This window comes from Danio rerio, chromosome 1, assembly GCF_052040795.2.
Source record: "Danio rerio strain M-AB ecotype USA chromosome 1, GRCz13ab, whole genome shotgun sequence".
Taxonomy (NCBI): Eukaryota; Metazoa; Chordata; class Actinopteri; order Cypriniformes; family Danionidae; genus Danio; species Danio rerio.
This window is the reverse complement of record NC_141021.1, coordinates 61,249,457-61,265,982: the sequence shown is the minus strand read 5'-3', so window position 1 is coordinate 61,265,982 and position 16,526 is coordinate 61,249,457. Positions and strand designations below refer to the sequence as shown.

General features: G+C 40.9%; 2 protein-coding genes across 4 annotated transcripts in view; one reads left to right on the top strand and one right to left on the bottom strand.

Annotated features, from left to right (window-relative positions):
- The window catches only part of trip10b (thyroid hormone receptor interactor 10b), an 80,892-nt gene that overhangs the window by 45,886 nt on the left and 18,480 nt on the right, over positions 1-16,526 (bottom strand). The window lies entirely within an intron of this gene.
- Positions 3,393-15,459, top strand: LOC100334800 (microfibril-associated glycoprotein 4-like). 3 transcript variants are annotated; one of them, NM_001328081.1, is given in 6 exon segments: positions 13,973-13,986; positions 14,063-14,112; positions 14,203-14,415; positions 14,489-14,585; positions 14,664-14,831; positions 14,906-15,458. In NM_001328081.1, coding segments are annotated over 5 exon segments (741 nt in total). In that variant the 5' UTR covers positions 13,973-13,986; positions 14,063-14,106; the 3' UTR covers positions 15,163-15,458.

Here is a 16,526-nt window from a genome sequence, read left to right as displayed (position 1 = left end):
TCAAAACAACATGTGAGTTGTTTCAAACAACAGTATGATTTTTTATTTATTTATAGTCTTTAGCATAAGAAGTCGTTGTGGGTGGTTAATGTAATGCAATTCAATGGTACACTGCAAAAATAATCTTGTTTCAAGTCCAAATATCTAATCATTCCTAAATCAAGAAGCATTTTCTAGACAAGCAAAATATATTGTGTTTTTCAGAAATAATGAGTCAAAATTAAGAGAGTTTTTCCTTAAGACAAGCAAAATAATCATAAAAGATAAGCAGTTTTTGCTTTAAAAGAATCTCTCCAGAAATAGTAAGTTATCCGGGTACGTCTCGCATACTGATTTTTGAATTCTATGAATTCGGATATACTACTCGGCTGGCATACTGATTTTAGAGGACTGTATAGTATGGAGGTATGCAGTTTCCATGGCCTGTTTTTCAATATGTGTTCTTCAGCGTTCTTGCGTCCTCGTGTTCTCGTGTAACAATTTTTTTTACAATTAATTTAAAAAAAAATGTATAGTATATTTTTTCATACTTAAATTGTTCATTTGACCAAACTTAGTTGTAAGTTTGGTCAACTGAACACTTTAAGTATAATCTACAAAACCGGCAAGTTAAATAAACTTAAATATGCAAGTTTTGGGAGACTCCATTACTCAATTAAATTGAGGCAATGAGTTTATTCAATTAATTTAGTTCAGTAAACTTAATAGGGTTTTCATTGTGAGGTCTCTTGTGGAGTAAACGTGGGGATGGTTACCGATGGCAATTTATTTTTTCCATTTTTTTTACAAGACAATATGGTGACTGGAAATGAAGTGGTTACTCCACGACCGGAGATTTAAACTCAGGATGCCTGCAGAACTGCTGCTTTACTGACACACTAACAACTATGCTATATCTGCACTGCTCCATTGCCCTTTTTGGCTGAACTATCCTCCATTGTGCTTTCGTTGTGAAACAGTTTTACAGCAGGACGTGATTTCAAAAAACAATTGGAAATGTTTCCTTATTAGCCTTTATAGGACAATCTATCAGTCAATCTGTTAATGATTATGAGTAATATAACTGCTGTCTGATATCTGTTTTCCTCAAACAAATTTAAATGTAAAAGAACAGTTGAAATAGACAATTGCTGCTTTTTGATGTAAGAAGCTGATTTATGAGTTAATTACTGAAGACTATTACAATTATTAGTTATTTATTCGATCAAAGTGTCACGTTTGGGGGATCGAAACAGGAACAAAAACTGGTGTAGGATCCAAGTGCAGATTTTAATGTGAAATTAGTGCAGTGACAGAAACCAAAAACCCAAAAATCAAAGTGACAAAGTATCAAATAAACAAACAAACAAGGAACTCAAACAGATTAAACTAGAACTAGACTTAGCGACTATGACAAGATACAAAACTGAATTCAGGAACACATACCAACAAGGATGAACGACGAACTGACAAACAGAGGATGAATGGCAGAATATATAGTCCAGGTAATCGACGGGGAACCAGAGACAGCTGTGATTGCAAATCACTATAAGTGAGTTCCGGTGTATGCACGTGGTATGTATGGACTTGTAGTTTTTGGGCGCTGTAGTTCACTCTCAGAGTTCGTGTCGAACTACAGCGCCCTCAGGTGGTTACTGACAGTCGTGACATAACCCCCCTCTTAAAGAGCGAATACCAGATGCTCCCAAAACAGTCCAAAACAGGGGGGGGGGGGGGGGGGGGGCAGCGGAGGAGGAGCAAGGGGAGGGCTGGGAGGGTCAGACAAGGGAGGAACAGGAGTAAATGTCCAGGGTGGGTTCAGTGGGTCAGCCGCCGGGACTGGAGGCAGCTGGACTGGAGACGGCAGAGCAAGGAGCCAGGCTGGGGTCGGCAGGGCATGGAGCCGGGCTGGGACCAGCAGGGCAAGACGTCTGGGAGGTGCCGGCAGGGCAAGACATCTGGATGGCGTTGGTAAGGCCAGGAGCCGGACTAGGAGCGGCAGGGCGAGGAGTCTGGGTGGCCTGGTGGCTGGAGCCGACACTGGCGGGCGCTCTGGGGCTGGAACCGAGACTGGCGGGCGCTCTGGGGCTGGAGCCGACATTGGCGGGCTCTCTGGGGCATGGGCAGTCCTCTTCCTGCACCTCCTTTGTCTGGTGGTTTGAGAAAGAGGAAGGGCGTTGTCATCAGAAGAAGGAGTATGCTCTGGAGCTGGAACCGACACTGGCGGGCATTGTGAGGCTGGAGCAGACACTGGGGTTTCACACAGTTCAAGAAGTATCTCCAGAGGCTCAGAGAAAGGTGGTCCTTGGACAGCCCGACGCGGATAAGTCCGCAACTCCATCCCAGCTCCTTTCCTCCTTCCTGCAGATAAATCCACAGGCCCCGAAAACAGACCGCTCTGTTGCCCACCACTCAGGCCTCCCTCCTGAGGGTTCTCCTCCTTCAGGGCAACAGAGAGAGGAGAGCCAGAGATCAACAGAGCCTCCTCGATGAAACGATAAAGGTTCCAGTCCTCCTCATAAGGTGGCATTAGAGAACGGACTGGTTCCAAAAGTCCTCCCCGAAAGAACATCATTAGCAGCAAGTCGCTGTAAGAGCTCTTTGGGTCTAGCTTCAAAAACTCCTTAATGTAACGCTCAATTGAGCGGTTACATTGTTTGATACGCACTATCACATCATCTGCTGGATCCATTTGCGAGTTCGTCGTTCTGTCACGTTTGGGAGATCGAAAAAGGAACAAAAACTGGTGTAGGATCCAAGTGCAGATTTTAATGTGAAATTAGTGCAGTGACAAAAACCAAAAATCCAAAAATCAAAGTGACAAAGTATCAAATAAACAAACAAACAAGGAACTCAAACAGATTAAACTAGAACTAGACTTCAATGTCGACTACAAATCAGAGTTCCAGTGTGTGCGCGTGGTATGTATGGACTTGTAGTTCTTGGGCGCTGTAGTTCACTCTCAGAGTTTGTGTCGAACTACAGCGCCCTCAGGTGGTTACTGACAGTCATGACACAAAGTTGGTGCTTTTTCCTTCATTGATTTACCTTCAGCTTAGTCCCGCATTCATCAGGGGTTGCTACAGTGGAATGAACCGCCAACTTATCCGGCATATGTTTTACACAGCGGATGCCCTTCCAGCTGCAACCCAGTACTGAAAAACAACCAACCACATTCATGCACACACATACATTACAGCAAATGTAGTTAACTCAATTCACCTATAGCGCAAATCCTTTACCAGATAACCTCTAATCTGCTATCATTAACTCAAAATGTAACATTTTATGTTTCTGATATCCATGTGAATAACCCTGACCCTTAAATCTAGTGGATATTAATAGATGATAAGAGCCAGAGGAGGAGTCTGAGAGTCTGACAGATATAAAGAGAGTTTGAGCCCGGCTGAAAAACACCAGCGCTGAGGTACTGCTTTATTCCTCACTGAGCTTCACACATTTACACCAGACCTCAGATTAACCTGTTCATCACTCTCTTCTAGGAGAACAGAGCTCTGCTGTGACCTGCTGTGGAGCGACTGAGAAGATGGCAGTAAGTGATCCCGCATCCTTCATACACTCTTTCATATCGCCATCATTATTCTGGACTGATGTTCATTTCTGCTCTCTGTCTCATGTAGCTGATCTGGATGTTGGCAGCTCTTCTCTCTGTTGCTTTGGCCAGTGACTGTAGATTCATGCAATTCGACTGTTCTGACATCTACAACTCTGGCTGGGTGAGATCTGACATCCGTCTGTGTGCATGTTCAGGTCCAGTGATTGGTTCAACACGTTCTTCGTGTGTGTGTGTGTGTGTGTGGCTACAATACAAAGTTGGTGGTTTTAATTTACGGTAGCCTAGGGCACGTTCATAAACTGTGTGTGAGGGGACTACAAATTGCCGGACTCAGTAAAAAAGACTCTAAACAAATTGCAAAGTATTGTTCTGTAATAATAGGCAGTCTTCATGTGTGGAGAAGACGATGCCATCTCTATCCTTAATCCATTTACTTAATACTACGCGCAGAATGGATTGAGTGTCTAATAGTGCCACGCAAAAGATCATCAATGGTTGCATGCTGCTTGTACTGTGAAACATTATGGGCTCCTTACGATTATTTGGATGCTGTGTTGTTCTAATAGTATTAGTCATTCCAAATAAAATGAATCAAATGTGTGTAAACAGGTCTGGAGAACCTCTACCAGCTGACACGCCACAAGAAGTTCATGCTGAGAGTGGATCTGGAGGACTTTACTGGAAGGAGAGGTTTCGCTCAGTACTCGTCCTTCTCTGTGGGTTGTGAATGTGAAGGATATAAACTGCAGGTTTCTGGATTCACTGATGGAGGAGCAGGTACAACACTTTCATTCACACTCATGATAACTCATTTCTGTTGAGGTTATTGTCCTCACTGGTGTTCCTCCTCTCTGCAGGCGACTCTCTGTACTTCCACAATGAAATGAAGTTCTCCACTTTTGACAAAGACCAAGACACTCATGAAAAGAACTGTGCCAAAGGACATCTCGGGGCATTTTGGTACGCAGGTTGTCACCGTACAAACCCCAATGGTGTGTATTTATGGGAAGATGATGCCACTCATTCTGCCATTGGTGTCACTTGGTACACCTGGAAAGACGCTCATGATATGAGTTTGAAATACATCAGCATGAAGATCAAACATCTGTCATAGAGGCTTTTGAGTATTCTCAGGGGGGAAATAGATTCAACTCTTTCTACTGCTGCTGTATCATCTATAATGTTTACTGTACCATAAATCATATAAAATAACAGAAAACTAAAACAGGACACTACGAGATCACTGTAGTTGTTTTTAGTTTTCAGTTATTCTATATGTCTTAATGGTATTTGTGTTAATAGTTATTGTCCTGTGTCCTTAATATTTGGTGTATGCCTGTACATACGCTGCTTGTTGCTCATTGGTTGTCTTTGTAAATGAGAGCTGGTTATTAATTCACTAGCCTTGTTTAATAAAGGTTATTATTTTTATGAATGCTGAAAACACTCTGCATTTGAGAATATGTGAAGATAGAAACTAGAAAATGTCTTCTTTGTACAGTCTCGAGTTATGAATCATGAAAAATCACTGTGTTCGACTGCAGTTGAGTCAGTCACTGCATTACACAAGTGGGTCAATGTGATGATCTGTCATTTAAAGTCAAATTTTCAGATTTTCAATCCAAATGACTTTAATAAACATTAGATTAAATCCATTGTGTTTGTATGCGGGTGTCATTTCACTCTCCCTAAGCAGAAAAATGTCTTGAGCGATGTGTTTTTCCCACAACAGAATCACTAAATGAGGAAATCTATGAAATCACAACCACAAATAAACTGATTGTATAAGTGTGAAGTCAGAATAGTTGAGTATTGAACATTCAACATTCATTTTCTGTTCAGCTTAGTCCCTTTATTATTCTGGGATCGCCACAGCGGAATGAACCACCAACTTATCCAGCATATGCTTTAAGCAGCGCATGCCCTTTAAGCTCCAACCCATTACTGGGAAACATCCATACACACATTCACACATACACCACGGACAGTTTAGCTTACCCAATTCCCCTACAACGCATGTGTTTGGACTGTGCGGGAAACCGGAGCACCCGAAGGAAACCAGCGCCAACACGAGGAGAACATGCAAACTCCACGCAGAAACTCCAATAGTTGAGTTTTTAGTGGTTTCTTGAAGACAGCGAGTGACTCTGCTGTTCTGATGCAGTTAGGGAGTTCATTCCACCAACTTGGCAGATTGAGCGCGAGAGTTCGTGAAAGTGATTTCTTCCCTCTTTGGGATGGAACCACGAGGCGACGTTCATTCACAGAACGCAAGTTTCTGGAGGACACATACATCTGCAGAAGTGAGAGCAGATAAGAAGGAGCAAAGCCAGAAGTCGCTTTGTAGGCAAACATCAGAGCTTTGAATTTGATGCGAGCAGCAACTGGCAGCCAGTGCAAACGGATGAGCAGCGGAGTGACATGTGCTCTTTTAGGTTCATTAAAGACCACTCATGCTGCTGCGTTCTGGAGCAGCTAAAGAGGCTTGATAGAGTTAGCTGGAAGCCCGGCTAGTAGAGAGTTGCAGTAATCCAGTTTGGAGAGAACAAGTGCTTGAACAAGGAGTTGAGCTGCACGTTCAGATAGGAAGGGTCGGAGTGTGAATCTGCACGATCGAGCAGTTCTAGAGATGTGGTCAGAGAAGTTTAGTTGGTCATCAATCGTTACTCCAAGGCTTTTCACAATTTTGGATGCAGTAATGGTTGCCCCATCCATCTGGATTGAAAAGTTATGGTGTAGAGTCTTATGAGGTGGGCCTTTGGAACTTTTAATAAAAACTGATCAGCAGAAGGCAAGTGTATAGATGGAGTGTAAATAACATTCGGTTAGGATAAATAATGAGGGCCCAGACCATGTAGGGCTTTAAACACAAACAGAAGGATTTTAAATTCGATTCTTTCTGTCACCGGTAGCCAATGTAGAGACCTCAGAATAGGGGTGACATGTGCATGGGGAATAGGGGTGTCAGGTATTTGTTAAAAATCTAGCTGCTGCGTTTTGCACTAACTGTAGGTGAGCAATCTGAGACTTTGGCTGCCCAAAGTAGAGAGAGTTACAATAGTCTAACCAAGAGGTTATAAGCGCGTGTATGTCAATTTCTAGAGAGTGTGAAACCAGAACTAGAAACCTTCTTGCAGTGAGGTGAACGTGCTGCCCCCAACCAAAACAACGCTGGTGAAATCAAACTGTGCCATTTAAACTACAACCACCACTGCTGACACCATCGTATTTCAAGATTGTAATTTAATTGTGGGGCGAGGCAGTGGCGCAGTAGGTAGTGCTGTCGCTGGGTCGCTGGTTCGAACCTCGGCTCAGTTGGTGTTTCTGTGTGGAGTTTGCATGTTCTCCCTGCCTTCGCGTGGGTTTCCTCCGGGTGCTCCGGTTTCCCCCACAGTCCAAACACATGCGGTACAGGTGAATTGGGTAGGTTAAACTGTCTGTAGTGTATGAGTGTGTGTGTGTGTGTGGATGTTTCCCAGAGATGGGTTGCGGCTGGAAAAGCATCCGCTGTGTAAAAACTTGCTGGATGAGTTGGTGGTTCATTCTGCTGTGGCGACTCCGGATTAATAAAGGGACTAAGCCGACAAGAAAATGAATAAATTTAATTGTGAAGGTTTAATTGAATGCTTTGATTTCAATATAAGAGCTTGTAGTTGTTATTTACCTTTATCTTACGTTTGAATGAGGCAGATTCAGCAGAGCTCTAGAGTCTTTGTGTAATTCAACCTGAAGGTGGCGCTCTGATGTTGGGAAACTCTGAAAACACACACTTGAAATGCTCTCTGCTTTCAGCCATCTGACCTTAGGGTTAAAGTTCAAGTTCGTTATGGGCTAATAATTCAGGGGGGCTAATAATTCTGACCTAAACTGTATATTCATAAAATATAATTCACTCAAACTAAATTCAGTCTTACTTAACTTTGTCTTCAATTTTTCTAATGTTATTTTTTTTACCCAAACATGATTTGTATGATGATTTAAGTCTCAGTGTTTGTTTTTTCTGGATAATGCTATTAAGCAAAAAAAAAAAAAAAGTGTGCAGTGGAATGTTTTCAGATGTGTTTTTTCGTGATGTTCTCACCGCTGAAATGCTGGAGAGGAGCTGATCTGAGTTTGGGGTAAGATTATAGAAGTCAAAAGGCAAGATGTTTTTTGCTAAAAGCCACAAGGTGGAGCTTCAGTGGCACGGCTGGAGAGTGCTCTCTCTCACACACACACACACACACACACACACACACACACACACACACACACACACACACACACACACACACACACACACAATAAAGGTCAGGTCAGAGACAAAAGTTTTTGACATCTACATTTGGGCCTGATGTCATTTGTGGTTTGTGTTTAAAGTGTAACTTTTTATATGTATAAGTATAATCTACATATTTAATATTTTGAAATTAAATATCCCAGTGACCCACTTAAGGAAAGGAAAAAAGGCACAGTAAGATCAGACATAGATTGTAGAAAGAGATTTTATTTACAGTTTTTTAAATAAATATATATATATATATATATAATATTTCTCAAATGATGTTGAACAGATTCAGGAAATGTTCACAGTATGTCTGATAATATTTGTTCTTTTCGGTTAGAATAAAAGCAGTTTTTAATTTTTTAAACACCAATTTAAGCTGAATATTATTAGCTCCTTTAAGCTGTATTTGTTTTCAATAGTCTCCAGAACAAACCATCATCATACAATGACTTGCCTGATTACCCTAACCTGCCTAGTCCTGTGTACTCACGATTTTTTGATTCTGAAATAATCATCAGCATTTAAAGATAAAGATTGCTTAATGTCTTTATAATAAATGCTATTAAAACTATTTTATTATTAGTCTGATGATGATTCATTATTGTTTTAACTCATTTTCTTGGTATTCTACAGCAGTCAAGGTTTCTTTTGCCTGTGGTTGTGCACGTTTCTCTTAGTTAGACTTACATTATTTGATATCATTTCTGAAGGTTACAGATAAATCATGGCACGTGTGACCCTGGAGCACTAAACAGTCTAATGTTCTGTCATTTTTATGCGGTTTTAAATATTTCTTGGTTTCTACAATAATTGCTTTGCTTTGTCTGGTAATAAATGCAAACATCCTAATATGAATCTTTCACTTCTGTCCTTTTTATTTGTGTGTAGCACTTGGAGATGTTACTTTTCACTCTATAAAAAATGCAGGGTTATTTTAATCCAGATTCTGGGTGTAATACACACTAAACCAACACCTGGGTTAATCTTTTAAATGAAATGAATAGGACCAAATTAAACCCAATATTGTGTTAGTCCATATTTTAGTCTTTGTAGCATTTCTTAGAGTGAAAGCACTAAATAAAATACAGTTTAGTAGTCTTGTTATAAAGTTGATGGATATATTTGTATAAACAGCCAATAATTAATCAAAATTATGTATTTTATGCCAAAAATCATCACAATATTACAGATTCCATGAAGACATTTGATTATTTTCCTACTGTAAATAAATAAAAACTTAATTTTTGATTAGTAATATGCATTGCTGGGGCGGCACGGTGGCTCAGTGGTTAGGTCTCTGGTTTGAGTCTTGGCTGGGTTTGCATGTTCTCCCCGTGTTGGCGTGGGTTTCCTCTGGGTGCTCTGATTTCCCCCACAGTCCAAACCAACACGTTCTCACTCCCAACTCGTCATATACTGACGCTTGGTCAGGAACCCTCAGGGTAAGTTTTTGACGCACAGGGTACCCCTTCAGCGTCATATTTATACGTGCAGGGATTCACTATAGAATCTGTACCTGAACCTGAGGCGTCAAATGGAGACACTCAAGTCTCGTATAATTAACAATAGATGTCAGAGCAATTTTTAAAACCTGATTTATGCCTATTAACGCAGTTTTCTTATTTTAAAAATATACAATTTTTGTTTTGTTCATGAAAAGCGTCTGTAAACTGGGTCGAAACAACTGTGAGAATAAACTTCGGTCCACGTGACTTCCATTCAACGGTGAGTTTAGCACCGCTCTGCTATTGGTCAAACTGCATCAGCTGTGAGTTCACAGATGAGTACAACTGTCAACAATAAGTGGTAGGTTAATACTGCATAATGTATTTTATTGGAGATTAGTTGGTGTTGATAAATATGTTATCATTACTTTATATTTAATGAGTGAAATTATACGGCAGTTTAGGGTAATTATGCGCAATAAAACTTTGATTCATTCATTTTATTTATTAATTTTTTACTTTAAAAAATATTACATTTCAAGTACTAAGTTTTAAAGTTTTTAGCTGATCTTTTTATTACTAAATTATTCACTGAAGTTGGGGTCATCGTATGTCGCGATCTATTTTTTACATGGTCGCGTTCACTGCGGTTTTCCACTCGGTAAGAAAAAAGTAAACAAATAAAGACGATTAGTTGATAAAGCATGTACTGTAAACTAGCAACGTTATCTAATTACATCCAAGTTCATTTATTAAAAAATATATTTTCCCACATATAACGTTAGTCCTGCACAGCTCAGAACAATATCTAAACATTTTAAGATGAGGAACAGTGTTACCAGATTGTTGTTTTCCACAATAGAATTCGTGCAACATCCATATAAATTATGCAATAAATATTAACTTTAATAATACAAATGTATTCACAACTGTTTCAATATTAAAGCAAATCAAGTGTTTCTCGAAGGTTTAAAGGCTGCATTGTAACTACAATTATTTTTCATGCAATTTTTTTTTTTTATATTTCCCCATAAGACGAGTTGGGAGTGAGAACCTCTTGTCCAAACACATGCGCTACAGGGGAATTGATCAACTAGATTGGCCGTAGTGTATGAGTGTGTGTGAATGCAAGAGCATATGGGTGTTTCCCTAGTGTTGGGTTGTGGCTGGAAGGGCATCTGCTGTGTAAAGCAAATGCTGGAATAGTTGCTAGTTCATTCCGCTGTGGTGACCCCAAATAAATTAAGCGACTAAGCTGAAGGAAAATGAATGTACATAAGAACTTAATTTAGACAACTTTAGCTGTGCTTTTCTCAATGCTTTAAATACCCGGACAACAGATATTCAAGTATTCTTCAATTCATATTCAATACATTCATATTTTAGTGGAATATTGTCCTGTCCTAACAAACCAAACACCATTGGAAAGCTGATTTATTCACCTTTTTTATTCCCAATTGCAGAAAAATGTGCACTTATGACTGGTTTTGTGCTCCAGGGTCACATAGCGCTTCCTTTACAAACAACAGGCAGAATCGTGGACACAGCAGGCTGAATGTAAGTGTGCAGCTTTGGAAAGAGCCATAGTCAAAACTTCCAGAAGGACTCTTTTAACAGGGTCTCCTTGAGACTCTTGTCTTTTGCATGATCACATGCCTTTCACTGCAATAAACAACTCCTGCAAACACAGATAAAGCACAGCCAATGCCTTTTCCTGTCAAGGTTATCATCACTAAAACTGAACAATCCACTGACAGAGAGCTTCAGCTGACATGACTATAGAATAGAGCTGAATAGGAACACAATATTAATCATCAAAAAAGTATTTAAAAATTGGGCACAGAGGCTTAGTGGTTAGCACTGTGGCCTTTCAGCAAGAAGGTCTCTGGTTTGAGTCCCGGCTGGGTCAGTTGGTGTTTCTGTGTGGAGTTTGCATGTTCTCCCCGTGTTGGCGTGGGTTTCCTCCTGGTGCTCCGGTTTCCCCCACAGTCCAAACACATGCGCTATAGGGGAACTGATGAACTACACTGGCCGTAGTGTATGACAAATGTACAAATGTAGTCCAATTACCCCAAAGCCATCATCGGATGACTGGATACTGTGGGCAATGCTGAGGCTCACATTGGAGAATGAGCGTGATCTGGGACACTTCCAAAAAAGTCTGTTTTTGGCTCTGAGAGATAATTGGGGCATTATTAAAGATGCCATACAAAAATAATCTGGATATACATAGGCATAGCTGCATAATAAGTGTTCAGTATACTGAAATGGCATACAGTGAGCCTCATATAGCCTGGTTTCCTCGTTCTCATGTAAAGCTAGTGAGTGTAAAATCCTAGTGCAGAACAGGTCAGTCTTAAGGGAAACAGATTATGAAGTTCCACATGAGATTATTAATGTGTACACTGCCATAATGTCTGTTTAATAGTGTCTTGCGTTAGTTTAATGTGTATATTGCAGAATTTGCAGTCTGTTTGTAATGCACATTTGTGTATTGTATATTGTGAAAGGATTATGAACTCATTTGTTTACACAGAGGCTGATTTTAAATGTTTTTTTTTAACTGGATTCTTTCATATTATAATCATATTGTAAATACAACACAGGCTCAGTCATTCTGAAAACGTACATTTCTGGAGATTGCGAATTATGTAGCCAGAGGTACGTATGGCTGCATTTAGTTTTTAAAACGAGCGCTATGGGGCAGGATGACGCCGTTCCTTTCTACGTTTACCAGCTGACCGCTGTTTCCCGCTGTTACCAGTTTCTCCCTTTAGCTCGCCATGTATGTCAGAGGATTTGAGATGCAGAGATGACCATGATGACAGGGTTCGAGTCTGGTGAAGAACGGTTCCAGAAAGCGGGTAAGACAAAAAACAGAATCCAAAAATGAAGTCAACAAGTAAATAACAAGGTGAGAATGAGGTAAAATCTGAAACAAGGAAAAAATCAGGTGAGGGCTTTTCTTTTTCTGGATTGCTTAAAATTGACAGTTGGGTTTAGGGAAGTGGGTGGGCGGGTCAATCGGTGATTTTGAAAACACTATTGGTTGGGTTTAGGGAAGGGGGAGGGTGGGTCAGTCAATCGGTTAGTCAGTCAGTCAACAGTGGCCTCCGGTGCATTTACGTGAGAACTGCAGGCAAGAATGGCACTCATGAGAGCAATGTAAGATCTAAAAAAGCGAACACAGCGGCCTCTGGTGGATTCGCAAAAACAAAAACAGAAAAAAAACGTAGCTCCTGGGACGTGTTGCAACCCAAGCTCATTCTGGAAACGTAGCCCCGCGGATGTTTCTGGAGACCGTGATTTATGTGGCCAGAGGTACGTAAGGCCGCGTTTTGTTTATTTCGAGCGAACGCTGCGGGGCGCTGTGACGCCGCTCCTCCTCTTCGTGCTTGCCGGCTGACGGCTCGCCTCCGTGTGGAGGGCTTTCCCGCTGCAACCAGTTTGTTTGCTTAGCTCGCAGCGTTTCGTCGGTGGAGCGGAGGCCTGGAGGAGAAGGAGCCGGCCGCGGGGACGACCGGAATCGGGTCCGGGGAAGAGCGGTTCCAGAAATCAGGTAAGATGAAAAACAGAATCCAAAAAATAAGGGTGAGAATGTGACGGGATCTAAAACCGCGGTCGAAATCAAAGCCGAAGGCCGAAAACGCGGTCGAAACCAAAGACGAGGGCTTTCGCTTTTTTTTTTCCTGGATGACTTTTGCAAACCGTCGCTAGGGTTTAGGGAAGGAGGAGGGGGAGGAAGAGGAGGGCGGCTGCCCGGTCGATCGTTCAGTCGTTTAGCCAGTCAGTCCGACGGACGGTCGCTCCACAGCGGCCTCCGGCGGCTTTTCACGCGTGAACAGAGTGGGCGCGAATGGCGGGGGCGAATGGCGGGCGCGAATGGCGTGCGCTCCCGAGAGGCGCTTGAGACGCAAAAAAGCGCGCATAGCGGCCTCTCGTGGATCCACGAAAACAAAAACTGCTCAAATACGTACCTCCCGGGACGTATTTCGCGGTCTGCAGAAAAGTCCCCAGGACTACGTTTCCACAATGAGCCCGGGTTGGACGTATTTGGCGCTCTCCAGAAATATATATAGTAGTATGTTTTCAGAATTAGCCTGAGTTATATAAATGATGTCCATTATTTGGGCCTTTGTCAATAATCAGGAAAAGGCAGACATAAGTACACTGCTTAACATCACTAGTGTGTGTTGGAATGATTATGATCATGTGGAAAATATTTTACAGTCATTAAATAAAGAGAACGAAGGAAATCCAACAGATGCATGGACATAAACACCATCATAACACTGACAATATGAACAATATAGAGACTAGCATACGCAGTGTAAATGATGAGATCAACTAAAAGGATAATAATAAAAGCATATATTATATATACAGATATATATGTCTGGTACTGTACATTTTAAATGTCACAGTATTTGCTAGACTCTGTCTTTCTGCCAGGAGCAAACTACAACCCACATAGATGAGTTATTTTCTCTTCAGTATAATACGACTGATTTCTGTACACAGACGCAAAATAAGAACATCTAATCTGTTATTAACCTTGCCAACAATTAGCGATTTAACAGTTGAGAATGGATAAAAATGTATGCACGTATGTACTGTCCTCTCCAACATAAAATAAAGATAAAGAGCCAGAGGAGGAGTCTGAGAGTCTGACAGATATAAAGAGAGTTTGAGCCCGGCTGAAAAACACCAGCGCTGAGGTACTGCTTTATTCCTCACTGAGCTTCACACATTTACACCAGACCTCAGATTAACTTGTTCATCACTCTCTTCTAGGAGAACAGAGCTCTGCTGTGACCTGCTGTGGAGCGACTGAGAAGATGGCAGTAAGTGATCCCGCATCCTTCATACACTCTTTCATATCGCCATCATTATTCTGGACTGATGTTCATTTCTTCTCTCTCTGTCTCTTGTAGCTGATCTGGATTTTGGCAGCGCTTCTCTCTGTTGCTTCGGCCTTCAGAGACAGCCATCCGGATTACAGATCCAGGCCATGTGACTGTTCTGACCTCCACAGATCAGGAGAAAGGTCCAGTAGGACTCACACCGTTTACATCGACGACAGTCCCATCAATGTTGACTGTCACATGATATCAGAAGGGAGAGAGGATGAGCACGGAGGATGGACGGTACGTGTGTGACTTTAGACAATCAAACACTTCTGTATAATATACTAATATGTTGAATATAAACCCATCACAGGTGATTCAGAAGAGGATGGACGGCAGTCTGAACTTCTATCGGCCGTGGAAAGAGTACAAGAGAGGATTCGGGACTCCCGAGGGCGAACACTGGCTGGGTGAGATCTTACGCTGCTCTGTGTAGATGCTCATGTGATGTATTTGTTTAACATGTGTGTGTGTGTGTGTGTGAACAGGGCTGGAGAACATCCACCGCATAACACGCAACAAGAGGTACATGCTGAGAGTGGATATAGAGGACTTCGGTGGAAGGAAAGGTTGTGCTCATTACTCGTCCTTCTCTGTGGATTGTGAGGAAGACGGCTATAAACTGCACGTTGCCGGATTCAGGGATGGCGGAGCAGGTACGACACTTTCATTAAAACCCCTGATATCTCACTGTGTATTGAGTCCTCATCGATGTTCCTCCTCTGTGCAGGCGACTCTCTGTCTTCCCACAACAATCAGAAGTTCTCCACCTTTGACAAAGACCAGGACGAGTACAAAAAGAACTGCGCCAGAGAGTTCCTCGGGGGATTCTGGTATAAAAAGTGTCACCATGCAAACCCCAACGGTGTGTACTTATGGGGTCACGATCGCACCCACTACGCTATCGGTGTGTGTTGGTGGAGCTGGGATCACAACTACTACAACAGCTTGAAATACATCTCCATGAAGATCAAACGCATATACTAGAAACATGCAATGTTTACAGGGGCACACACATTACGCTAATTACTCTGTCTGTATTGCTTAAGGCTGAGCACTTCCAGTGTGTGTGTGTGTGTGTGTGAACACATGCCCTTGGCACAGATGCACAGTGAAGGTTTGACCTCTGTAAAGTCTCTGCTCTCTCTCCAGAAGTTATAACATATTGACTTTCCTGTGTTTAACTCTTCCACAAGCTGTTCAATGACCGTGATTTGTCTTTGTTTAAGTCAGTTTTTACTATCCAAATGATAATATACTCAATAAACTGCAGATTAAAAGCCATGTGTATGTTTGCAGATGTGTTTATTTCCACTACAGAAACACTAAATGATGAATAATCACACACATATATGCATAAACTGACTATAAGTGTTCTGCTCATCTGGTATAAAGATGCTTTATTAGTGTTAAATATTTTCCACACACACACACACACACACTGGAGTGGGGAAGTTTGGTGAACTCTGACCTACATGTTAATATTATATGTCAAATAAAAGAATGCATAATGCACACAGCTCATTACCTTCCCTAAAAACTGTTTAACAGCTGAATAATTAGATTATTTGCTAAAACCGCTAGTCAAAGCCTCTTGTTTTGTTTTTAAACAGGTTGTTTTTGACAGTAATGTCTCAGGTGGGGATGGTCCCATAGACTCTTTCTACATATTGATATTATTACAGATCTGATTTTATTATACACGGCAAACATGCTTTTCTTTCAAGTGCAAGTTCAAGTTCTATTTATTTATATAGCACGTTTCCAACTGCCACAAGGCTGCACAAAGAGCTTTACAGAGAAAATAAACACATGATATGAGAATATAACAGTAAAAACAGCAATAGACACATAATACACTGAAACAAATTATTCAAAGATGATTCCTTGAATTTACAATTTTTTATGTTAAGTGGTTGTAAACAATTTATTTGTGTTGAATTTAAACAAACAAACTAAGTTGAACATTATTAAACTTAATTTGTTTGTTTAAATTCAACACAAATAAATAGTTTACAACAGTTCTGCATGCAACACTTTTTACACTGCAAAAAATGCTTTTCTTGTTTAGATTTTTTGTCTTGTTTCTAGTCCAAATATCTGAAAAAATCCTTAATCAAGAAGAGTTTTCTACACAAGCACAACATATTGTCTTGTTTTAAGAAATAATATGCCAATATTAAGTGAGTTTTTCCTTAAAACAAGCAAAATAATCTGCCAATGGGGTAAGCAAAATAATTTAACGTCAAAAGAAAAAACAAGATTAATTTGCTCACCCCATTGGCAGATTATTTTGCTTGTTTTAAGGAAAAACTCACTTAATATTGGCACATTATTTCTCAAAACAAGAC